The sequence below is a fragment of the Ixodes scapularis genome, unplaced genomic scaffold, assembly GCF_016920785.2.
Source record: "Ixodes scapularis isolate PalLabHiFi unplaced genomic scaffold, ASM1692078v2 PGA_scaffold0__279_contigs__length_252992795, whole genome shotgun sequence".
Lineage (NCBI taxonomy): Eukaryota > Metazoa > Arthropoda > Arachnida > Ixodida > Ixodidae > Ixodes > Ixodes scapularis.
Genome location: NW_024609835.1, coordinates 131,827,711 through 131,853,642, shown reverse-complemented (window position 1 = coordinate 131,853,642; position 25,932 = coordinate 131,827,711). Strand labels below are relative to the sequence as shown.

Sequence of the window (25,932 nt, the reverse complement as noted above, 5' to 3'; positions counted from 1 at the left end):
AACGCGAACACGAGAGGCGGGCTCGTGAATTAGCGCAGAAAAGGCTCGAGATTGAAACGTTGAGGCAGGAAGTTATGTGTCAAAGGCAAACGGTAGTAGTGGAGGTTATAGACTGGAAGTACCTAGCAAGGGCCTTTCCTCACTGGTTCACGTACGAGGGTGATCCGAAAAAGATTTGTGTCCAGGGAGGAAAAAGTAGTCTCGCCGAGCAGAATTAGAACGTGTCAGGTAGCGGCAGAAACGGTGGGTCAGAAAAAAAAGGTGTAAGATGAAGGGTCCGATGTAACCTACGACCAGGATCTTTCTCCCGACGAAACTACCGATGTCGTTCAGCACAACACCGACTCCAAACCTGAAGCGCTGAAACTTGGAGGGGATCGCGATCCCGTCAAAGAGAGAGAGGAGGCCTCTCAAGCACCGGTCGTCAGCTTACTCGGGGACAAAGACAAGGCCAACCTGGTGATGCCGTCTTGAAAGTCCATCCAACTCAAGCAAAGCAGCACGGAGAAATCAGCGGCTAGGGAGGCAGACCAGCAATCGGGTCGCCCTCGCCGCCATCCGTGGAACTTTGTTATCAAGTCGGACCTTGGCAAGCGAGACCCAAGTCAAGGGTGCTCGCAAAAAGCGTCTTGTTTGTGCCGATCTTCTGGGAAGAAGAAACAGAAGAGGAAGCAGTGCAGTGTCAGCGTTCTCCGACCTGTCCCGAACGATTCTGATGAGCAGCGTCACCGGAGGCGAGACGGGTCGAGCCACAAGCAGCAGTTGTCGAGACCTTAAAAGGGGAAAAGAGGAGAGACCCATTCCAAGGACCTATCTGCAGGCGGTGGTTGCGAGACCAAAGGATCCAGTGGAGTTACGGATGAACCCAGGGGGGCTATGTTGCGCTTTTTGCACTCCCAGGAGACTAGGGAGAGGGAAGTGACGTCAACGACACAGCAAACGCAGATTGGGTGTTGATTTCGTTTTCTTCTGTCAACATCCAATCTGCGTTTGCTGTGTCGTTGACGTCACTTCCCTCTTCCAAGTCTCCTGGGAGTGCAAAAAGCGCAACATAGCACCCCAGGCTGTACAAGGGATATCCAAGCCCGGTTCGAGCCGACCTTCTAAGCAGGGGGAACGCAAGAGGAGGCAGCGCGAAGTCAGCGTCGTCCGACCTTGTCCGAACGCTTCTAATGACAAGCGTCGCCAGATGCTCGACGACGGCATGTCCAGCCAACGCCAGCTGTCGTCGAGGTCGGCACAAGTTAAGCAGAAAGGAATCCATCCCACGGATCCGCCGGACAGCGGCGGCTGCAGAAGCAAGGAATCCAGGGGAAGCACGGAGGGAACCAGGCTAAACAAGAGAGATCTAAGCCAGGGGCTCTCAGGAAGGTCGTCCGGTTACGGCCAGCCTTCCAAATAAAGGGGACAAGAGAGGAGGTCGCACAAGGTCAGCGTCCTCCGAACTGGCACAAATGCTTCGGATGGGAAACGATACCGTGGGCTCGACGACGGCATGTCCAGCCAACGGTAGCTGTTGTTGAGACCGAAGAAAAAAAAGCGCGACGACGTCCACCCCAAGGATTCATCAACCGCAGCGGCTTCGAGACCACGGGATTCAGCAAAGACGCGAATGAGACCTGGTTGGACGAGGAAAATCCGAGCCGGAGCTACTCGGAAACCCCCTCGCAGTCCCACAACGACGCCGGACGTTCGTTCAGGCTAGAAGACATAAGAAAAGGCTGCGCGAGGTCAGTGGCTTTCAATCTGACTCGAACTCCTTGAGGGGACAACGTCACAAGAGGCTGCAGAGGCGCAACTCCAGAAAAAGGAAGCTGTCGTCTGGGTTGGGAGACGGAAATCGCGGCTATATCCACCCCACGAAAGCATCAAGCGACAGCGGCTGGAGGCGCAAGGCGACAGCGGTGACGCCAGGGAGCCAAAACTGAACAAGTAAGGACGTCCGAGGCAGCGGCGCTCTAGGAGGCGGCGCTGAATCTTCCGTTCTGGTTCGAACGCTCCGGATAAACACCATAACCGGACGCTCAGTGCCGGCAACTGCAGGAAGACTTTTTCGATGCTGCGGGGAAAAACACACCAGGCCACCTATCCCAAGGAGTTGTCGATCGACAGCGGAAACGCGAGCAACAGACCTGGAGGGGTTACCAGCAAACTCACACTGTATGCGGAAACTTTGAGGCAGAGCCGCTCCGACGAGAGGAACAAGAGCTGCAAGGAGTCATCCAGCGGGAGGAAGTCGGGAGTCAAGCTGTCACATTCGTCTCAGGCTTCCACTACAAGAGGAGAAGATGATCGACAGAATGCAGCAACTTTGCTGGAAAAATCCTCAATGTTGTCCAAAAATCAAGTCCGACCTTTCCGACTGTGGCTTCGAGAAGACTGTCGAGCCTAGGGATCAGGGCATTTTTAGTGAGAGTGGCCCCAAAAACAGACTGGGTGAACGTTAGGGCGCAAAGTCCTCGCTGGTGAGAGATTTCCGAGAGAAAGGAACGAGGCAGATGACGCCGGAAAAGAGGAAAGGTTAATTTAAATGTATTTTCTTGAAGTCGGCTTATCCAGGGATATGAGAGTCCGACTTTATTGCATTTCGTTGAGCTGCAGTACGTTGTGTTGGCAAGCTTAAATTTACCTCGCTTCACGGTAGAGTCTCCGGGGTGAAGTAGAATGCGGCACCGCTAAAAGAAAAGGCTAATGGCCTATGCTGGAGCTTCTAAGACGTGAGCGAGCTCCATGATCGGATGGTACAAATTTATTCGTTTTTGTTTTCGTTTCCAATCCTTGGATGTTACCATTTTGATTTTGTGACTGTGTTTTTATTTCAAAGCGCGCTACCGTAACATTCGTTTGTGTTTGCCAGGTTTAAGGCATGTTTTACTTTAAGGGGCTTAGTGACAGCCTGAGCTGGAGTGTCGAGTGAGGGATATTTTAGGTAGTAGGTGTAAGGTTGTCTTCATTTTTTGTTTGGTTTAGCGGATAGGGGAAGGGGTAAAGCGAAGCACTTGCCGGTGCTGGGATCGTGACTAGCTATGTTTGTCTCGCCAATGCCTTCCTCTTGCAACCTGAGTTGAGATCCGCTACTCCGGAGATTTTGGACCCGGCCCTCGCGTACGTCTCAAGGCAGGCGACGAACACCGGATCCTTTCCCCATACATCATACATCAAGGCACTATTCAAGTCAGCACAGCAGTGTTGGACTGCTGCCCTTCTGATGGGCTGATTGGCGGCGGAAGTGTTGTTACGATAGGCCTTGGTCAAGGCCTCGTCCCTTCCTTCGCCAATCCCACTCCCCCCCCCCCCCCCCTTCTTTGTCCGCCCGATGGGGTTTAGCCACCCCATTGAGGGTCGGCGACCGGCCGTCTGAGCCGTCGTTGACCGACAACGTCGCTCGGCGCCGTGTCGACATCGCCACACCTGGGCGCTGAGCTGAGCTGGACTGTTCCTCCTGGCTGTGATTCCATTGGCCCGAGGCAGGGGTCAGTCGACGCAGGAACCGGGTGGATTGCCGAGCGAAGATTGCGAGTGACGACGCCGGCTGCGGGACTTCCGGGAGGGTTCGTTCGGTTCGGGTTGTCGTCTGGCGCCACTTGCGGATTGTCCCGCCAAACCCTTTCCTGAGCCGTGACGCCGCCTAATTGAGGGATCATCACCATAACGGTCAACATCTCACGGGCTGACAGTGGACCCTCCGTCGTCGACTCCTCGGCGCGGCTTATCGCGGGCGGGAGTGCCTCGATGCCAGAATATGAAACCCGTCCGCAACTGCAGTATGCGTGTGTGTGTCCGTGCTCAAGGGGATGAGTGGGGCCAGATCCTGGACATGACGTTTGTTGGCAGCTTGGCCACCATTGGCCGCCAACCACTGGAGTACCGAAAAGCGACCCGATAAAAGGAGCGAACAATAGGTCGCGAGGGTACTTTCAAACGATTTAGATACTTCTTTATATATGTAATTAAACAGAGTTCAACGTGAGAGACCCTCCCGTCTCCTGGTGTTCCTGCCGGAGTCGTCCTGCGGTTCCGGTCCTGGCCTGGCCCTGCCTAAGGCTGCCTCAGGAACTCCTCGGTCCCAACAATCATATGACATAATCTCCCGGTTTGCTTTTTTCCGTGGATTTCGCATGATCTGGAAAGCAATATCGTTCGTTTTGTTTATTATTTGTTAAAAAATAAGTTTTAATATATATGTAAGGGGGCTCTTATATGAATTGTAGCTCGGTTTCGGAGTCGAATTGTTAGTTTTGGTACCAGAAATACTACATATTTTCGAAGCACTCGTCCGATGAAAGAGCGAGCAAACGGCAAGCTTTGTGGATATTTTTTTTCCAGTTAATATGCCATTGAAGCGGGCAATGTGAAAACTGACGTTCCTCCCACCTGTTGGGAATCACATCTGTGACTACTTGCTATTTTTTCATTGCTCAAAACACTTCAATAAATTCATTTTGTGACAGTCTAAAGCATTTTTATTATGCTTATTGAACTGAAAAAAAATATATGTTCAATTTCTAGGAAGGTTCGATTGATGATTTCTGATCCGTTGATGAGTTCTGGCAAAGCTTGGCACGCTCATACCTGTGATTTATTTGGTCTTGTAATGATTTTGTCATCACCACACATTTAAAAAAGTTGTTTTCATTTAATTTAAATGTAGTACTATATGAAAGGAAAATATGATATATATATTTCAATGAACGAGTATTTCGAAAATCTAACAAATTTCAAATCAATTTTGAAAAATAAATAAATATTTGCTTTATGTTTCATTTGTAGTAAAATGTAAGGGTTTTTATAAGAAAAAAACAAAAAAATAGCATTTTGTTTAATTAGAACCAAAAGACGAATCTTGGCAGTTCGTTGTGACTGCGTCTTCAAAAAGGTGCTATTTCGCCATTTGTACGGCATGGATAAGGTTAATTCTCTAATTTTGACACTTTACTTAACATGCAAGCTTAAATATAAGGAAAGATGTGCGTAATGCAGAGTAAACGTTATTTTGGTCCGCCGTGAAACGCCGTTTTTCCACACAGACCTGACAGGAATCAAGCTTTAATTACGATCATATCTAAACTACTATATAAAATGTTTAGTTTTTTTGTACCACGTGACTGAATCTTGTGGGTGCTGCCGTAGAGTTCGTGTAACCAGTTTGTGATGGAATGACTGTGTATGGCTGTATAGCACCTGCAAATCATCTCCGACTGAAATGTATTCGAAACTCCCTGAAGCGTATTCAAAACTCCGGGGCGGTAGTTCCAAGATGGCGGAAGAGACGTGGATGCATTTTCCAGGACTGTTCGTGCGCCTGCTCGCTGATGCTGGTCAGCGAGTTTAAATTATTTATTTGAATACAAATGCGAAGCTATCAGGGCATGAGCATGTCACAGGTGAAGGAGATGTTGACGTCGTTAGGAAAACGAGCATGTTAGTTTTGAAAAGGTGCGGAAACTACAGTTCCATGTTAAATTCTAAAAGCTGCGAAGCGCTTTTGGGGCACCGGCCTCGTTATTGTGTGTGGCAAAAGATTCTTGATTTTGATGTACATATTCTGGTGTTTGCACTGTACCTGGTCACCGGTGCTCTATAAGTGACCCGCAAAGATTGTTCGTCGAAGCGCGGAGGACCAATTGCTTCACATTGATTTCTTTGTGCCGGAGGCTCAAAACTCGGTGCACACCGTCGCGATTATAGTGCATTGCAACACCACGTTATCGACCTGCACCATGGTTACTAGTAGACCTTTTTAGTGTAGCCTGAACGCAGGCTACCGTACGATGCGACATTGCAACCGGATTCTTGCGCTGCAACTTTGAAACATGATTTGCAGCGCGTGACAGGAGCGCTTCCGTGTCCATGGTATACTGTTGTAACGCTCTGCAAGAACTGCATCCTAAGCGCAATTGAGGTTTTTATGTATTTCTTTAAAAAGAAATATTAGAATATTTTTATAGTACGCCTGTGTACCGTGTTATTCCAAGTGTCACCACCTGCCTCGCCAAAACTGCCGGTTCTAAGTAGTAGTCAGGAACTGCTGGCTTACACAGACGCGCTTAAAAATGCTGCAAGTTTTTTTTGTTTTTTTTATCCGCAATTTGTCTTTTGGAATTGCTCGGAGCGAATGGCCGAATTCCGTGTCACTGCCTTTCGCCAAGTAAAACGTGAACAGATTCCTATTTTCAATCGCTCGACACACCGATGAGCGAAGAGTTCTTTTCTACTTTTGGGAAAGAATAGATTTCTAGATTTCTAGCATATTGTGAGGAATAGCTTTTCAGTACAGCGGGAGCTTTTGTCGCCACGTTGAGCACAGATTGAGCTGGCGACCGCAGGACCCAAAATCTATAGCCTATGGGATCTACGAAACTCTCTAATTAAATTAGACATCTTCCCTGTCCCTTTATACAACGCTCTTACGAAGCGGAATGCCACAGTTATAATTTGCACACGTTTTGTGTTTTCTTTTTGTTAAAACTGCATGGTGTACGAACAGGACGGCCAAAAACCACCTGGTAATAGCAGCACCAAATCTGTCACTCCCGGCTACCATCTGTGCAGCCGTCCCCGCTCCTCTGCTTTTTCGTTCGTCCTCAAGAGGGCGAGCGGAGGGCTGGAGCTGGGAATGCCGCGTCCTAAAAAGTGATCCTTCGATCTCCGCCTGATGACGTCATAGAAGTGCCATCCTGTGGCCGGTCGCTATCCTGGTGGCGTCACAGCAGCGAAGGTGGATGTAGCAGATGCCTTGACTGCCGCAGTTCGCTCTCCAACGTGACAGTCCACGGAAGCTTCAGCAGCCACGAACCTCAACTTCGTGACGACAGCGACACTCGCGATGGCTAGTATACTTTTTGCCGGAAATTTTAGCACCAACCGCCAGGATCGCGACCTCCGACAACATGACAGGCCCGTTTCCGTGTCGTCACATATGTTGCCACATAGGGAGCCTTTCTTGGTGTATGGGCGGAATTGGACGATAAACAAACCAGTCGATAAAGCGTTCCAGGAGCCGTCGTAACAAAAACTGGGGTGTGTTTGTCGCCAGCTCATGGAACAGCTGGAGAGCTGGGAAGGAGGTCCCCAGCTGGTAAACCCGGAGCAACCCTGGCTGCGACCGCGAGTGCCCAGGGACGTGCTGTTCGTGATCGGCGGCTGGAGCAACGGCAGTGCCATCAACCTCATTGAGACGTACGACTGCCGGGCCGACCGATGGCTCATCTTTTCCAGCGACACTGGGGTCAAGCCGAGGTAACTTACATTGAGCATCCATTTGTTCTGCATACAACATGGCACTAATCGTGTGCTATGCGAGGCCGTTTTCTTTATTTTATATGATTTAATTTAGAAAAAGACAACTACCATCTAGCTAAAACAATTAACCTAAACGTCGATGTGAAAGCATTGGAGGTAGTTGTTACAACAACAGAAAATAGCTTCAAAATAATTTATATCTTACTCAAATCGATTTGCTTTTGCGCCGCTCTACAAGTCCGGTTTATTGCGGTGTAGGACTAATATGTTACAGGGGCCTCACAGGTTTAGAGAGTGCATTGAGTGAACTATTGAGAATAGGACGTGGATCCACAACTCTCGCGTAATCAACCGGCGAGACATTTCTAAAGCGTTCGCAAGTTCACAATTGGGCAATGTTTTTGTGCCAACGTCTCACCAAACATACAAATAGCGAGAGAGGTCTCGTGGCCTTTGATGTGCTTCCCCTAAGTATGCCTTCGTTCACAAGCTCATATCAGCGTCTCTACGGCAGGAGAATAATTTGAGATTTGAAAACAGGCGGGTTGCCAGTAGTTTGCAACATGATATAGCAAACGATCACAGCTTCAGCGAGCGTACGATCTTACTTTGCCGCGGCGCTCATTTCTTAACCGACAATTACCTTTTTTTAGGTATGTAATACCCCTGTTACACGGGCACACTTAACCGCGGTTAACTCAACTTAACTGCTGTTTCGCGGCACCACAGATACCGCACTATACTCTCTGACAGCTATATCAGAAGAAGTGAAGAGCGCGAGCGCACTGCTTCGATAGATGCTCAAGATGCTCGAGCGCACGTTCGCTCATAGCTTTGACTGCATAGCCGCAGAATGTTGTCCGCAAGTATTGTGCGCTATCTGTGGCTTAGCGTAACTGCAGTTAAATGTGCCCGTGTAACAAGGGTATTAGAAGGCGACAGACCGTGATTTTCTTGTTTTATTATCGTTCGCCAATGGCACTTCGTAGAACGCTCGCGGTAACGCGAGCGTTCTTCGCTCGCGTTACCAGACGTCTACTAGCCTCCTACATACTCGCATAGCCTGGCAGTTCAACGACGGAGTCATAGAGTTCCCAGTCGCAGATTTGGAGAACGAGCGTCTGGTAGCTCAGAGCATCAAAGAGCCGTTTCTCGAGGAACCTGGACGTCAGGGCACAGCTTTTGCAGCCACGAGGAACTGAAAAAAAACACTTGTTCGCTCGGGAGAAGTGTATTTCGGCGTCTCGCCGCAGCAGGGCGCCAGTCACGTGGCTCTCCTCTAATCCGTTGTCTGCCGCTCCACCTTTTCCATTTCAGCTGCCGCTTCTCGTGGCAATCTGCCAGGCTTTTTCAGTGTATAGGAGGCTATGCTGCTGCCAATACCACAATCACGAGCCTCTAGGTCACTCCTTGGAAGCGTTCTACCGCAGAACGAGCAATGACGCTAGAAATGAACGTCCCAAAGCCAGGAACGCGGACAAGCTTGCACTTGTAGCTTTGGCTGTAGTATCAGCTTAACAGTGAAAAGACCATAGCTCGCTCTGCGAGAGGCAAATTAGATCTCGCCCTCGCCCTCGCGGTGACCAAATACAAACCTCTGGTGGTGGGGCACTCGTGCATGCACGTACAGCTTGCGCGTGAAGCAATCTTTGCCAGGATTCCCATTTTACGTGAGTTGAATCGCGGCGGCAGATCATTCAGTTGTCATGATTCTAGAAAATCCTTCAATACGCTTTTGGTGACGGCGCTTTGATCCGTTTTTACTCCAGTAATAAACATACTTATGAACAGTGCCCTCGTGTCTACTTTTTTGCAGGAAATATGTGGAAGAGTCAATTACAGCGTTATGCATAAGAAATGTAGCAATTTCTTGTGAAGACGTCATTTCTGTCGAGTAAATCGATGGCATCTTTCTGTGGATTGCGGCGATGGCATATTCGCGTTCTCCGAGGGATAGTGGACCCACAGCCCTTGTTAATAGACTTTGTCTATTACTCGAGTAAACGCGGTATGTACAACACGGAGACTAACCGCGCCGCGGTGTGGCGTCAACATGGGGACACATACCACCAATGTATACTTCGTCTCACCCTACGATGGACTAAATGCAAAAGCTATGGACCGCCAGGTCCAATCACGTGTCACAAAGAAATTGCGTGGTACTGCGCTTCGATGAGCCTATCCGTGCCCACGTCTCGGATCACTGCTGGGGATGGGCGGAGGGTGGTTCGAATCGAATAGAGCTAAGTGACTCATCAGTTTTTCATTGCAAAGAAAACCACGACATTCAAGCTCTTTGCACTGTCGAAGCTATAAACATGATGCAGCGCTTTTTGATTCGGAAGATTATTTGTCCACCTATGATCAGTGTTAAGCATGCCATAGTTTAGCGTGGAACGTGATTGGACCTGGCGGACTGTGGCTTTGGCCTTTAGTCCATCGTACGATGAGACAAAGCATAGCAGCCATTGTTGAGATTTCTGGAACACAATAAGTTGCGTCGGAATTGTTTATCTAATCTAATCGTTAGCGCCTCTTTCATTTCTTCCCGCATCGATCAGTCCTCAAGTTGGCATACGTACCTCATTTTGAAACTTCAACTTACATCGACTCTTTCATTCCCGTTATATGAATGGAACCACCTTTCCGCATCTTTAGTAACAATTAAACGAATTATTTTATTTAGGAGGGCACTAACTACTCACTTATGCTACGGATATGACGGACTAGCTTTTATAACCAAGTTGCCTTCTTTCGTCATCTTGTAAACCCTGAGATGGGGAACGATAAAAAAACGGACGAACACAACAAAATGTTGTGTTCGTCCGTTTTTTTATCGTTCCCCATCTCAGGGTTTACAAGATTACGATTGATTACCAGCTCGCCTGCACTCTCTCACTGCTTGCCTTCTTTGTTTGAATGTATTACTGAACCTATGATGTAGTTTCACCCTCTCTGCAATGCCCCTGGGCCATGAGAATATTGAAATATAGAAATATTAAAAATAAATAAATAGACTGCTTCCATAACTCTTTCACCGCGCACGTTGCATTCTGGGAACCTGGGGGCCGGGAGCCGAGCGGGTATGGATTTTTCTCCCCAGTGATTCTCATAATTCATAACATAGAAAAACGCCGCAATTAGGCGCTTCGACTTTTGGAATAAATTTATTAGCCACACCTAAAGGGCGGTGACGCGTCATTAGACTGAGAGTGTTTCTCGCTAATGTTATAACTAGAGTCGCTAAATGAGCTGCGCTTAGGGTATCGGCACTCCGTTCCCCGGCATTGTTGTGGGCGCCGCCATTTTGGCTCGTATGCAGAGCAGACGCAACTGCCGATCGTCATGATTCAAAAGTGCGACTTCCTCAGATTTAGATTTGTTGCTAAGAAGGTCACGCAATATTGCTTTGCTCTGTTACGAACTGTTTAAACATTTGTGGAGGGCGGAAAGGCGTTTCCTGTGATTTCAGATAAAGCTTCAGATAACTGGCAACCATGATTTTAAGACACAATATGGCCAAGTGTCGTTACTCTGAAGCGTAGCTTATTTAGTGGCACTAGTTATAACTTCTTTGGCGTTCTACAAGAAATCAAGTTCTCAACTTTTTTTGTTTGGACAGATCTCCTAACGTGATCATAATATTTAATGCCTTCTTTCTCAAATATACATTCCAATACCGCCGCCACAGCCGAACTTCAAGAGAGCGAGTGGCGGCTTTTAGCGGAGACAATACGAACCCTTATTGAACTAGCGCGACCCGTGATGTCGGAGTTTTTTGCAATTATTGCAAAAAACTCCGACGCTGGCAATTGGAACATGGGATTCGAAGCCGGTTATTTCCTCGAACATAATTTCTGGCATTGTGGCAGCGCATGTTTGCTTGGGCCGGAACAAACGCTGGGCTACAAAGCGCAGCAGGCACTCGTATCCTTTTCGATGTGGCTACCAGACTTGTTTTATGCCTAACAATAATCTTTCGTGGTTGTTTTCACACATTCTGCCTGACAGCTGATATCGTTCTTGGCGAGTTATATTGACGAAAATTTCTTTTTTTTTTTTTTTGAAAACGGATTTTTAATGTCTGGAAGATAATTAAAGATGCAATAATACTCTTGTTACACGGCAACACTCTACTGAACTTGCGCTTAACCTCAGTTATCACGCTATACTCGCGGACAACTTTCTGCGTCTCTGCAGTCAAAGCTAGGCGCGCACATGAACTTGAACATCTTGACTGCCCATCAAAGCTGTGCAGGCACACCTTTCACCTACTCTGAAACGGCTATCCGAGAGTATATTGTGGTAACTCTGTGGCGCGTAGCAGTAGTTGAAGGTTACTTAATTAACTACAATTAAGGGGACCATTTTAACATTGGTACGTGCTTTGAGTACCTTATGTCAACTATCAGGGTCGCTAAACTCGTCAAGCACAAAGTTGGGGCCGAAGTTAACGGAGCGCACCGATTGGCCTGTCACGATGACGACTTCGCGCTTTTTTCGCCGACGTCCAATCGGCGCGCTCCGCGAACTGTCTCCTCCTTTGTCTTTCAGGAATTTAGGGCCCCAGGAGAATATTTTTTTTCCGCCGTGGAAATTAGCGGCGCTTATAGAAACCAGTGTGGATGACTTGTTGACGGTAATAAAAATTGCAATTGATTTTTTCCGAGAACACCCATAGGGCTCTGTGTGACAGGGCTTACCACGGCGTGGCGGTGCTGGACGGCCTCATCTACGTGGTGGGCGGCTTCGACGGCACCGAGTGCTTCAACTCGGTCATCTGCATGGAGCCGCAGGAGAACAAATGGTGCGCCAAGTCGTGCATGCATTACGCGCGCTGCTACGTGAGCGTGGCTGTGTTACACGGCTCCTTGTATGCCATGGGCGGCTACGACGGAGAGCGCCGCACGGCCACCACCGAGCGCTACGACCCGGCAGAAAACCAATGGACCCTGGTGGCCGACATGCACGAGGCCCGTAGCGACGCCTGCGCTGCAGTGGCCTTCGACCGTATATACGTGTACGTGTTCATACAAATTCAAGGCGAAAACGCTGAGATTCTTCTGGGTTCTTTATTAGCTTCACAATGGCGTGTGATACTCCGCAGTTGGAAGAAATTCAGCAAATGCATCACCAGGGGTTAATCCAAGATTATAAATCAGGGAAGAGGGCTAGAAATTTCTGGGAGAGGCTCGGGGAGAAGGGGGAGCGTTTTTGTATTATAGAGGGTATCTGGACGCCATACTTGAAGACGAAGTTTAGGGCGCAAGCTCAGAGCGAGCTCACATTCATAGGTCGCAAAGAACAGCAGTCTTGATTTCGCAGAATGCACGTTGAAAAAGAACTGTGGAAGCCCGCCATCAGCACGTGCTCAACAGTCGAGCACACAGCTACGGCCGCCTGTGAATACTTCATAGACATTTCCAAAGAAGGGCCAGTGACCGGATTCATTTTCAGTGTTCGTGCGGCGCGCAATTTGTTCGCTTTGCCAAGCGGCGAACATGCTCGTGCTGGGCTGAGGAGACGTTTCTATAGGTTAGTATGAGCACAACATAAACCCCGGGACTTCAAGCACAAAACGACACGAATACTAAAAGGTCGCTTTTTGCCTTCAGATTCGGGGTTTATGTCATGTTCAATCTAAACCAACTCGTTTGCGCCTTTACATTAACCCGATTAGTATGATTTGTGGAAATTTCAAGGGAGAGTGTGGGGGAGGGTAGAGTAGAATTAGCCTGGGGATGCGTTAGATGAGTGTCTGTGTGTGTGGAGAAAGGGAAGGGGTAGATCACTGATGCAGTAAGTACGAATGCTAATCTGGGTCTTTGACTTTCATCATGCTGCAGTGATCAGTGCTTCATTTATTTAGGGCGCACACCCAAAAGACAACAGTTAAGGCTGGTTCACACACCTGCAACGGTGGCGTTCACGAACAAAACAGAAACATTCAAAAGAGAGGAACAACGGGGACTCATGATTTGCTTCCCTAAACCACCTTTTGTATCGATTGCCACGTTGTGTACTGTGAACACTTGTCCTGGGGGTTTTGTCGTTCCTGTCATTTCGGTTGCTGCGAGCGCAACCAACACAACTGTGTGAACAGGCCTTTACCGGCGTGAATTGAACACCGCAATGATCCTTCGGTTTTGCTACAAATTACATTTTATGTGCTCGCATTTACACAAAACACGTAGGTTGTTAATTCCGGCGAACAACGCAACAATATAAGAAAATGATGAAGCTCAAATTACGAGTGGACCAGAAAAAGACTATCTGTGCATCGATAATGCTCATGACGTTTCATTTGCTGGGTGTCCCCCCTTGTACTTCTTTATGTCTACTCGCGTTCTGAGCGTCGTCATTTGCTCAGATCATATATTTGTCTAAAGCGATTGGCTACCTATGATATGTTCATGAGTGAACGCACACACTCGCCTCACGGTGTCGGTTTCTATCGTAAACGGTGCTGCTGCCATTCCATAATTTACAAGCTGTGATCCGAGCTCCGAAGGTGCCCACGGGGTCATCGCAAAGCTTCGTGCTTCTGGGCGAGCATAAAGGCTATCGGGATGTTAAGGTTTTTCAACTAACTAGGTAGATTCAACAGCGATCCCAGTGATCTTTATGCCTGATCAAGGTGTTTTTGCAGAGTCGGTGGATTTACGGGTCGAGAGGTGCTGAACACCATAGAGTACTACGATCCGACGAATAACACATGGAACGCCATCCGGGCCATGAACAGCCCAAGAAGCGGAGTGAGGGTGATGACCTTTAGGGAACAGCTCTATGTGATCGGTGGCTTCAACGGCACTAACCGTCTTTCCTCGGGTAAGGTCGTCACATCTATACTTTGTTTCGCCTTATGATGTACCGCAGGAAAGGCTACAAGCGCGAGCTCCTTGCTCCGGGGCACATCTCGGCGGCACAAGCTCTCGTGACTTAAGAGCGGCTGCCGACGCTATGAGCTTGCGCTTCTAGCCTTCGCTGCGGTACAACATAAGGTGAAACGAAGTATAAATGTGTGTCATTTTCTGCCTTTTTTCTTTACGCGTGGCTTGTTAGTATTCTCTTGTAATAAACCAAAGCAAAGCTGTCTTCGCAATGCAAAAGTCCTGCACAGATTTTCGAACATAGATGCACATACGCCCCTGTAACGTGAAGTTAAATTTTAAAGCATGCGGTTGTGTTGACTATAGCCTGCAAGAATAAATAACACGGGAAAGAACACCGTGCTTGAAATCTCAAGACATATTTAGTGAAGGACAAGAAAACTAGAATGCAATATTTTAAACCCTCGTCTCCAATTGGTTTTAATTAAATTTTGTTGGGTATTTTTACTTTTGCATAAATATTCGCTGGCACTGGCCGCAATAATATTCTATGTCTTTAGCTCGAATGACCAGAATCGGCATAATTACAGCGCTTGATGCACTATAATATGTTATGTTTGGTTATCTCTTTCTGCATGTTTGCTGCACCAACTTTAAGGGCTTTCCCTGGCGCAATACGGCCTAAGTTGCTTGTGCGCCATAAAACCCCAATCATCATCAACTTTATGGGGAACTGATATTACAAAATTCGTAGTTGTGAATTGGTTAGACTAGAGGAATTATCGCGTTCCTATAATGGCTTGAAATATCAAAAGCCAGTAAACCAGAGTGAAACACGCATTTCCATTTTGATAATAATTTGGTTAAAAATTGTATTTCGGAGCTGGGGAATTTAGATTGCATTTAAAGCTTCTTCGTTTTCACAGTGGAAAAGTACGATATAAAAAGAGAGCGCTGGACGGACGTTCCAAGCATGACCTGCCCCCGTAGCAACTTCGCCGTCACCGTGCTGGAAGACACCATCTACGTCATTGGCGGTTTCAACGGTGAGTGAACGCAGGTCACCCTTGAGTTACAAACACTGGCGTAGCTGATATGATTCCCGCTTGAATTATGAAGCTTACCACCGGCAGAAGCCTAAAACGTGTTCTTTTCATTTTCTTTTCTTAGCATCATTGAAATTGTTTAGGCTTGGCAGAATACATGATAAAAAATCGCCTACATGATAAAAAATCGCCTGGCGTAAGCATATCTTCAAATGACAAAAAGGCGTGCAATAATTTTTTTGACGATTGATGTTTTTTTTTTGTAAATCAAATTCCAGGGTAAAAAAACTGAAAGCCGTTTACAACTCCCTGTAACGCCGGATTAGAGCCCAGCTTTTGAAAGGGAGGATGGAAGGGTACTGAGGGATAGGTAACTCCCTGAGGTCATGTGACCTTAGTGGGGTCACGTGACCTCAGGGGGGTTACGTGACTTCGAAGGGGGTCACGTGACTTCAGGGAAGGTCACGTGACCTAAGGGGGGTCACGTGACCTGACGACAGTCACGTGACATCAGGGGGATCACGTGACATCAGGGGGTCACGTGACCTGAAGCGGGTGTCACGCGACCTCAGGGGGGTCACGTGGCTGCCCTGAGGTCACGTTCAAGCTCAAGCCGGAAACGCGCGCCCACTATACACTTTTTTTTTAATGCCCAGTTCCTATCCTACTAAGCTGCCTCCTTCCCTACGCAGCTAAGAGGGGTGAAGAATAGAAAAGAGAATTAGCCCAATACTACATCCAACTTTCTCCCTCCGCGCGGCCCTATGCCATTGGTAAAGCGTGCTAGGACGTCAAGCCTACAGCTGTGCTCCGCTGCTGCCACTCTCTTCCGTACCCTTGCTACGTGCGGCCGACACCAACACGAGCAAGCTGGGTCTGTGTAGCACTCCCTTAGTATAAATATTACAGTTTAAAATGAATCAGCCCATCAAGATCTCGCATTAAGATTCATATTGCCGCGCGCGCAGCTGACCAAGTAGGCAGCGCGCGCGTGGCCTAACGGTTATCGCGCTTGCCTCCCACGCAGAAGGCCAGGGTTGGATTCCTGGCTGCGACTACACATTTTTGTTGACAGTGTAATTTGATGTTCTAGTGAATTCGAGAACCGTCTTGCTGATTCGAGGTTAGAATGTTCTACACACCGAACCTTCTACGCCGAAGGATCCAGAAACCCACGGGGTACATAAGGGATTCCGCAAGGCGAGCGGAGTCAGTTTCGCCCCAGCGTTCGACTCTGCTCTTTCGCCGACTTCGACGCCCGCGACGCTCTCTTATTATCTTTTGTACCCTTTTATTTTTGGCACAAGTTCGCGACATTAAACGTTTATTTATTCCTGTTTATTTCTTGTTTATTGGTCACCACCCGTGACAATATAAACCCGGAGTGGTTAATAGCGGTGCTGGTTTCCCGGTGCACGCAAAATCGTTTCTTCACTTATCGCTTCATGAAAAAGTACAAATGTACGGAAACAGGAAAGTGTCTTTTGCTAAAATCTGTAAATACATGATTGAAAATGATTCAGACAAAAACTGCGACTATTGTTGCGAAGAATTGGTTTTCTTGAACTAGTTTTAAACTATATTTCGCTCTCCCGGCGGAGGCGCGCTTTGGAAGGTAATAGGGTTGCAAATAGAAATTATAGATAGCTTCCAATTATTTATTTTAAAAGCATTTCTTTCTTTCACATTCATTTAGCACTTACATCAAAGAAACATAATTGGCATGTCCATGTACGTCCGTTTTTTTTTTTCGTTTTTTTTTTCGTTTTTTTTTTTCCCCTGAGTGAAGGGTTATAAATAATACTACAAATCGGGTGAAGACTCATTATTCTCGACATCAACGTAGAAGACAAAGTTTCACGTATGTGAAAATTTCGCCGAAACAAACTGGAAAAACGTCGCGCATGGCATTCTTCCGCTCGCTGTGTCACGCAAATGCCACAAATTACACATGACCAGACATCAAAGTTTAAAAGGTGGCAGGCAATTTTTTGGCCTCTCATTTAACTATCCCCATTCCATATTGTTACGTTTTTAATTTACAAAAGGACGTCCATAGCCAAATTAGACCAGATTAGAAGTGTGTCACGCGCCGTCTGCACGCGCTTCGTCTTTGTCTTCGGTGGGTCTGGCACGCGCCTCAGCAGCACCGCTACACTATTTCCTCTCTGAGTTTTTTTCCTGATGTTCTGTCCTAGGTTTGTTCATTCTGCTAAACAACTTCATCACGTTCCATTAAAGATAGACAGTTCTTTTCGTTGGTTTCGTTACCGTTGCTCTTCTCCACGCTCACGAATTTCACGCCACCGTCGAAGTTCCTCCGCAACACCGAAATCCAGCACATTGGCGCTTCTTGAATTTGATGCCCGAAGACTTGTGACTTGGCCGCCGCTAGCTTCTATTTTCGTCACTCTCGATGAAATGTCTGATAACTCCGATGCCGGCACAGATCATATCGGTGTAAAATAACACTGCACATTTGCGCATTTTGAAATGAACACCGAAAATGAAATGCGCCGGTGACGCCGAAGCCCTGCCGTTCCTCCCGTCAGCTTTTCACGAATTCCTCCACCTCCTGGTGTCTTCGGCACTGAACCACCCTCCGTGATTGGTCGTGAAGCGTCCGCCAGTGCTCCTCCTCCGCCTGGTCTACACTCTGTAGAATCAGAGCGAAGTTCCCCTAGACCAAGCCATCTGGACCAGTCCTCCCCCGCAAAGTCGTCACCGGAAGTGAGCGGAACTACCGAGTACAGCGAAGCATCAACCTCTGCGAGATCTGGGGTGCTATGTTGCGCTTTTTGCACTCCCAGGAGACTAGGGAGAGGGAAGTGACGTCAACGACACAGCAAACGCAGATTGGGTGTTGATTTCGTTTTCTTCTGTCAACATCCAATCTGCATTTGCTGTGTCGTAGACGTCACTTCCCTCTTCCAAGTCTCCTTGGAGTGCAAAAAGCGCAACATAGCACCCCTGCTTCACCAACTCCGGATCATGACAATATCGAACAGGAGCAACCTTCTTTCATTCCTCTTGGTGGGCTGATGAATGACTATCCAGCTTCACGTCCCCCAGCCCGACCGCAGCGACCCAACCAACGACCAGCTTGGCTCGACGACTATGTCTGCGATTATGTGTGTGCTGAATGAATTTTTGTGCCCTGTGTGCTCATGATGAAACGTTGCGGGATAGGATGTGTTGTAAATAGTTTTGGTTCCCAGATTTATTTCGTTCTTCATGTTCTCTCTTTTTTTATTTTACGGAAGGAAGAAAATGATATGTTGTAAATACCTTTCGTAGCCTGATAGATTTCGTTTCTTTTTGCTCTCCTTTTGCTTTACTTTATGAAGGGAGAAATGTTGTAATTGAGTTTATGAATCGCCACCAGGGTGCCCCTTTTCCTTTAATCGCCCTTGTGCGCGTGAATAAAGAAGTGTAGCAGCGTTCGTCGGGGCTGGACGTGTCCTTTTTCCTTCGGCGTGTCCGCTTGGCCGCGGGCCGCCGCTGCCCTCCACGCCATCGTCGTCGTACCGTAAGCCTTCCTGCGCATATATCCTAATGCAGTATAGCCCCTCAAACACTACATTCTAATGTTACGTTTTTAATTTACAAGAGGACGTCCATAACCAAATTACACCAGATTGGAAGTGTGTCACGCGCCGTCTGTGCGCGCTTCGTCGTCGTCCTCGGTGGGTGCTAGCACGCGCCACGGCAGCACCGCTACACTATTTCCCCTCCGAGTTTTTTAGCGATGTTTCTTCGTAGGTTGGTTAATTCTGCTTAACATCGCCACGTTCTATTAAAGAAAGACAGTTCTTTTTGCAGGTGTCGTTGCCGATGCTCATTGCGACAGTTCCTCCGCAACACCAAAATCCAGCACATTGGCGCTTTTTGAAGATGATGCCCGGAAACTTGTCACTTGGCCGCCGCTAGCTTCTGTTTTCGTCACCCCTGGTGACATGTCTGATCAGAACTCTGATGCCGGCACATATCATATCGGTGCAAAGCATCACTGCACATTTGCGCATTTTGAAAACCAACACCGAAAATGAAATGTTCCGGTAAGGCCAAAGTCCAGAAGATAGAACGTTATGCTCACGACCTCATCCGCCGAATGTCCAGAACAACAGTCAAAAAAACATTCAAGTCCAGCGCGCACTTACGCGCCTCAATGCCTTGAAGCTTTGGGATGCAAATGTGGCCATATGCCAACGCAGGATCTCCATTTCACGGCCACAGAATGGTCGTAGGGAACATGGCGAAGTGGTCACTTGCGTCACTTGTTCGTGACGGTCCCGGCATGAAGATTTGCCGCGTCAGGCAATCCAGCCGCCAGCCATTGGCTCCATGAGACGCCGGCGCTGACCATATTGCAGAGGATAATCTTTCCGAGAGGAGCTTTCCGGGTAACTTGAGGTGCCATGTCAGAAATCCCACTTCTGACACCAAATGTTACGTTTTTAATTTACAAAAGGACGTCCATAGCCAAATTAGACCAGATTAGAAGTGTGTCACGCGCCGTCTGCACGCGCTTCGTCTTTGTCTTCGGTGGGTCTGGCACGCGCCTCAGCAGCACCGCTACAATATTTTAACTGAATTGTTGCATTTTAGTAAAGTAAAAGCGATAGCTGTAGCACAGTCGCGCATTGCGGGTGAAATGGTGCCGTCACGTTACCTGAGGACGGGGGTGCGACGGGGTTAGTTCTCATAGCCGTCGTGGTTGGCGTTGTGGATGCCTCTGACGACCGTCACGAGTGCTCGGTGATCTGTGAAGTAAGACCAGGCACTGCATGCGCGTTTCAGTTCACAGCGGTGGACGCATGGGAACTGGGACGAATGAGCCCCTGCTTGGAGAACGCCAGCCTCAATCCGCCAGCGCCATTACGAAGAGTGCGCGTCTGTGGCGACACAAGAAAAAGCGTAGGGTTTCCCTGTCTCCGGTGAAGGGAGGGCGGTAATGTTCAAGTTGAGAGATGACTGGTGAGCGAACGCAAGCAGAGAAATAAGGCGAAGCTCTGCGGAAAAAGCGGCTGCAAGGCGATGAGTTTTAGTAGAACAGCTTTTCGTTTCGAATTGGTTTCGAGAAGTAGAGATGCTATAGGGAAATCGAACGTGGTGAAACTTTCTAAAACCATGCAACATTACGGGTAGCAACTGGATACTGCCAAACATGACGAAACATTACCCACATCCCGCGTGTGATCTTTGAAAACAACTGTTTAAAGCAGACGACAGGAAGACTCTCCCTTCTTCGTGCCGTGACTGGCAGGGCGCTAATCTCCCTTTTTTAGAGCGCAGCTCTTAGGGGCCCGTTTCCAGCCTGAGCGGCGTCGCCGTCGCCGTCGCCGTCGGCGTCGCCGTCGGCGTCGGCGTAACCGCGCGTTGCATGCAACAGGTGGCTAACAACCTGACATGCAACCACTCAGGGGAGATGCAACCTGTTGCATGCCACCTGTTGCATGCCACCTGTCGCATGCAACAGGTTGCGTGCAACCTGTTGCGTGCATTGCCGTCGCTGTTGGCGTAACCGCGCGTTACATGCAACAGGTTGCATGCAACCTGAGATGCAGCCACTCAGGGGAGATGCAACCTTTTGCATGCTACCTGTTGCATGCTACCTGTTGCATGCAACAGGTTGCATGCAACAGGTAGCATGAAACAGGTTACAAGAGGCAACGGCGTGCATGCACCCCTGTTGCATCTGCGTAATTGCGTGTTGCATGCAACTCACTTTGCATGCAACTCAGGCTGCATGCAACCTGACCAGCAATAAGCCAGGTAGCATGCAACCTGAGTTGCATGCAACACGCAATCACGCAGAAGATGCAACAGGTTGCATGCAACCCCACGATTGCGCCGGGTTTTGTGCAACCCGGCGACTGCGGCGGGTTGCATGCAACCCAAGGTCACGTGACCCTCCAGGTTACGTGACACGTGATGAACAACATCCACGCCAAAAAAAGAAGGGAAGGAGGACTAGCAGCCATGATCACGAGGGAGGAGGAAGGAGGAGGAATATACCCTCCCTTCAGTATCCTTCCCTCCTCCTCCTCAAGAGCTGCGCTCCAATTCGGCGTTACAGTGAGTTGTAAACGGCTTTCATTTTTTTTCTTCGTGCGGCGCGGAAAACGGGAAGACCCAACTTTCTTCTCGCGTCAAGAGGGAAGAAAAAAAGGGTGTTTCCATAGCGGCGACAACAGCCGACGAGCTCCAAATACCCCAAATGTCGGCCGCAGAGCTATCGTTCTAAAATGAAGATATACAAGCAAACTGACGTTGTAGTACTTTCGTAAGGAATTCAACAATCTGTTCAGTAACGGAATTCCAAAGTGAAGCGCAACAGTACCAGGAAATTTAAATTATATAAATTGACACGTACATATTCGGCATACACCACGATACTGTCACGGAGTGAAAAGGCTCGTCGAGTGTAAACTGATAATACGGGTTTAATCGGCGAATTTGTGCCAGAAACAAAAGAAAGAATGAGCGTCGAAACAGCAGCAGAAAACGTCGCGGCGTCGGTGGGACTGCTGGTTGGAGCGAGAGTGCGAGAGAGAGTGTGTCGTCGTCGGGAAAGTGAGTCAGCAAGGTCATGCTGGGCTCCTTATCTACTACATTCGGTATCTAGAATATTCGATCTAGAATGTTCGGGAGTGAGCTAAGACGAGATTGACTCGGCGAGGTCGTGTTAACCTCCTAATTTTTTACGCTCGGGGTAAGGGTAAACTAGAATCTTCTAGAAGAACAGAGAAATGTTCCTTCTCGGTCATGCATGCGGCATTACTTCCCCCCTTTAAAAGTGTATCGTCCAGACGCAACCCTAAATAAATTGCCCCGAAGGTAAACCAAATGACCGTTCACTGTAAACTGTGGGTACGTCGGGGCTACGAAAACACTTGATCGCGACGGAAGTTTCAGGTTGTCGGTGATGATTTAGTCGGCGGCTGACGTCGTTTCAGAATCATCCGGAATTAAGAGAGGTTTCCGGAACGTCAACTCGTTTATTCCCAGGTCGATGACGGCACCGTATGCAGACCGGAATTCCATTCAGAGAATGCCGTTCCTAGCACAGTCATTGAGAAAAAGACATGTCCAACACATTTCCCTAGGCACGTCTCACCGTAGATTTTGACGCGAGCCGTGCACCTCCCTACTGGCGTGATGAGGTGTCCCCCGGCGGTTCAAATTCGTGGACTATCAAATGGCGCCATCACCTTTCGAAGGTGGCGAGAGCTTCCCACGCAGAATGGAATAGTCTTCTCCGGTGTCGGCGAGCGCTGTCGCGTCGTGTCCGTCGGTGACCACGTTGAGGTTATTTGACACCTTCACGGGAGCGTCGTTTCGATGCGTTTTGTTGATAGAGTGAGACCCCCTCCGACGTTTGTAGAATACTTTTGCGTCGTTCATCCTCGGCAATACCTCCATCCTGTATTGCCGCACCTAGTTTTTTCCGGCGAGACATGGGAGACAGGCTTTCCCGCAGGGACCAACAAAGAGGCGATGCAGGGTGTAGCGGTGAAGGCGAGGGAGCTCCTCGAGACGAAGCAGGAGCAGGAGGGGGTGGACGGTGAAGATATTCGTCGATTTCTCGTGGGCGCTCACCATACTGTGGGCGCCGGTCATTCGGGTAGAGCCCACGCAGCCCAAGTGGCCGGTAGGTGTGGGAGAGTGAGTCAGCATGGCCACGCTGGGCTCCTTATTTACCACACTCGGTATCTCAAATATCCGACCCATAATGTTCTGGAGTGAACTAGGACGACACTGAGTAGACAAGGTCAAGTTGACCTTATCTTTTGCACACGATGTAAGAGTAAACTAGAAACTTCTAGAACATGGGGCCCCCAGACCCCTGCCCGCGGGCCAGATGCGGCCCGCGGAGGCGTTCCGGCAGGCGCACGGATAGACGCGGACTTTTATTGACGTATTGATGGCCCGCGGCCATCAGCTACAAACGTAAAAAATTATCGCGCGTAAAAAGAAGTGGCACCGCGACGCGCACCAAAGGTGCACTCACATCGGCATTCGAAACGCAAGCGGGAAGCAGATCCGTTAGTTTTCATCATCAGACACAGGTAAAATTGTACAGGATCTTTAAACAACCGTGTTCGCCACCTCTTTGTGACGTGATTTAACGGCGAGAGTGAATGCGGTGTAATAGCGCTCTTGAAGATGTTAAAAATAGTGAGAGAAACCTACATCAAAACTTGAGATCTCTCGCCATAATATTGTACACTGTCAGTTCCAGCACGACTATTCGTAGTTCTCTGATTTATGTCTGTGTAACTATGATACAATTCCTTAGCATTCTAATGTATGTCGGGCTTAGTTTCCTGTGTTAAAACTCCTGCATATTTCATCAGCAGATTCACCATTTTTATTGGTTTTCTTCTCTCTGCGAATATGCCAAAGGTCCTTTCTATGCGCTTTAATTTCTGCCTGACAAGTTCTCAGGTTCACAATTTTTTGTAATGTCATGATTCGAACATAGTATTACATTTAAAAGTAAAATGTATGTATTCATTTACCTTACTTTTGTTTTAGAATTTTTGCTCTATAATAAATTTTGTTATTTAAGTGCTCATTTAAGCTTATATATTTAGTATTTTCTTATTTATATATTCTTAAATATTTTCTGGTCTCGAGGTTGCCACAGTCCCGTAGACCCGTAGCCAAAAAGTTTGGAGACCCCCGTTCTAGAAGAAAAGAGAAGCGGTCCTTTTCGGTTATGCGCGCGGCAATATCAGCCTGGAGGTGGAGCACACAAGTCGAAACATTGTTTAATTTTGTTTCTGTTGAGTGAACAGCGATCAGGTTTAAAAGGGTAAACACAGGGACTGCGACCGAAATTTTTATACTGACATAATTCGAACGTCCAAACTGTACCAATAGACACATACCGTGTACCTTTTTATTTTAGTACATAAGATATTTTAAACCTTACAGCGTGTGTCTAACGTTAGACTAGCATAAGAACCACTCTGATCTCCAGGGGAAAAGAAAAAGAAACAAGAATTCCGGGGTTCTTTTAAATTTGATTAATGATTTATTTTAATATACTGTAAACGACCTAATTTTTCAACAACATGATTTTTGCGAATTTCGGAATCGCCTACAATTCTCGAAAAATAGGTACTGCGGACAATTCAGCTAAAATGTAAACCCATTGAAATCTATATTTCAATGGGGTTCTTTTTTTTTTTGTCTTCGTCCTTGCTGCGCACAAGATTGTATAAGGCGAAAATTAGGACCCGCGAATTATTCACAAACTTCAGCTTCGAACTAAATTGCGAAATATTGAGCTTGCGAAATATAAGTCGTTTACAGTAGTTGACTGTTATGGAGGATACGTAGCATTCAGGGTAAAAAAACGTAAATATTTTTATGAACCATTGGAACCATGGGCAGAAGGCAACACCAACAGGTGAACTAGATTTTGGGAAGTACTTTTTTTCAAGCAATAACTGCAATTTCTGTAATGTGTGCGGTGTTTCCTTTTTGTACAATAGGAAATACGACTGTTCAGCTGGTCGAGTGCTACAATGTGGATGAACAAGTTTGGCGCAAGGTGACTAACATGAACATCAACCGAAGCGCGTTGGGCGCTTGTGTACTTGAGAACTTGCCTAATGCCAGGAAATATTCGGTTCTAGGTAAGATGAACACTTTGTGAAGTTCATTTGCCGTACAAAACTGACTCGGCCCTTTCATAAAAAGTAACAACTGAAATGTTAATCAATGAATACAAATGTGATAAACTAAATAGGAATTTCTTTTTTTAGCTATGGGTTAGTCTTTAATTTTGATATTGACTTACGCCTTCTTTCAGGGACATTGGACATTGGAAATTCCAAGGAGCTGTAACCAAAGGCGCCATATTTTTACAATATACAATCCAACTCTCGTATATGTCGGCTTGTCATTTGTTTAGTCTGAGAGTTTCACGGAAATGCTGTTAAAACTTCTCTCTTAAAGATTTTTTTTGTAGTGTTGGTTTGCGCATCATGCTTAGTTAATGTGTACTGTTAACCTGTCAATTGATTTGTATGTTCCGGTTTGATATTGGTCGTATTCAAAATTGTATAACAGATGAAACCGGATTCGGCGCACCCGTTCTATTGACGAAAGGGGATTATTGCAAACTGTTCGCTTATAATTCAATAAGATTTCTTCTTTTAAAGAGAGATTTGGAGGAGTGCCGTCTGTATATACATGTATAAAGCTCGCCGGACATTACATGAGGGAATCAGCGGCATGGTAAGTTGACTAATTAACTAGATTAGGTTAAATAACTTTTTCATTACTCGTTTAGAGGTCATATTGGAATTCCAACAATGACGGCAATTAATAAGAGAAACAAAACCAATTTAAATATTTTGCGAAAATGTATTACTTTTAGGAGACTGAAGGATATATGTTCGCATTTTTCTCTTTCGCGCGACTTAAAATCCGTTTTGAAATTACGCCGCGTGCCCTGTCCAAGACGACGCTTGAAAGAGTGACGTAAGCATTTCAATCATGTCGTCACTATCTCGGCAGCAGGTCTTTGGTCAATGCGCCGACGGCACCGGTGACGACGTGACTGAAATTATTACGTCACTCTTTTCTGCGTCCTTGTACGCAAGGACTCCGGCGCTCTTTTTAGGCGCATAATTTAAATTGGACGGAGAAGCGTGAAAATTGATTGGTCATAGTTCACTAACAATTACCTTTTCTGCAAATTTAGTAGTTCTGCACAATTTTCCAGCACGAACAAAATTTTATTTTTCACAACATACCAATTTTATTAACTTTGATGAGCTCAAAACGAAGCGATT

At 47.3% G+C, this 25,932-nt stretch overlaps 1 protein-coding gene across 1 annotated transcript; it reads left to right on the top strand.

The window, feature by feature from the left end:
• The first annotated feature begins 7,039 nt into the window (after positions 1-7,039).
• LOC8036734 (kelch-like protein 10) lies at positions 7,040-24,908 on the top strand. The gene is made up of 6 exons (XM_040207737.2): positions 7,040-7,239; positions 11,939-12,262; positions 13,892-14,070; positions 14,999-15,118; positions 24,625-24,768; positions 24,898-24,908. Exons 1-6 carry the CDS (start codon positions 7,040-7,042, stop codon positions 24,906-24,908), a joined length of 978 nt encoding a protein of 325 aa, XP_040063671.2.
• Positions 24,909-25,932: the final 1,024 nt, after the last annotated feature.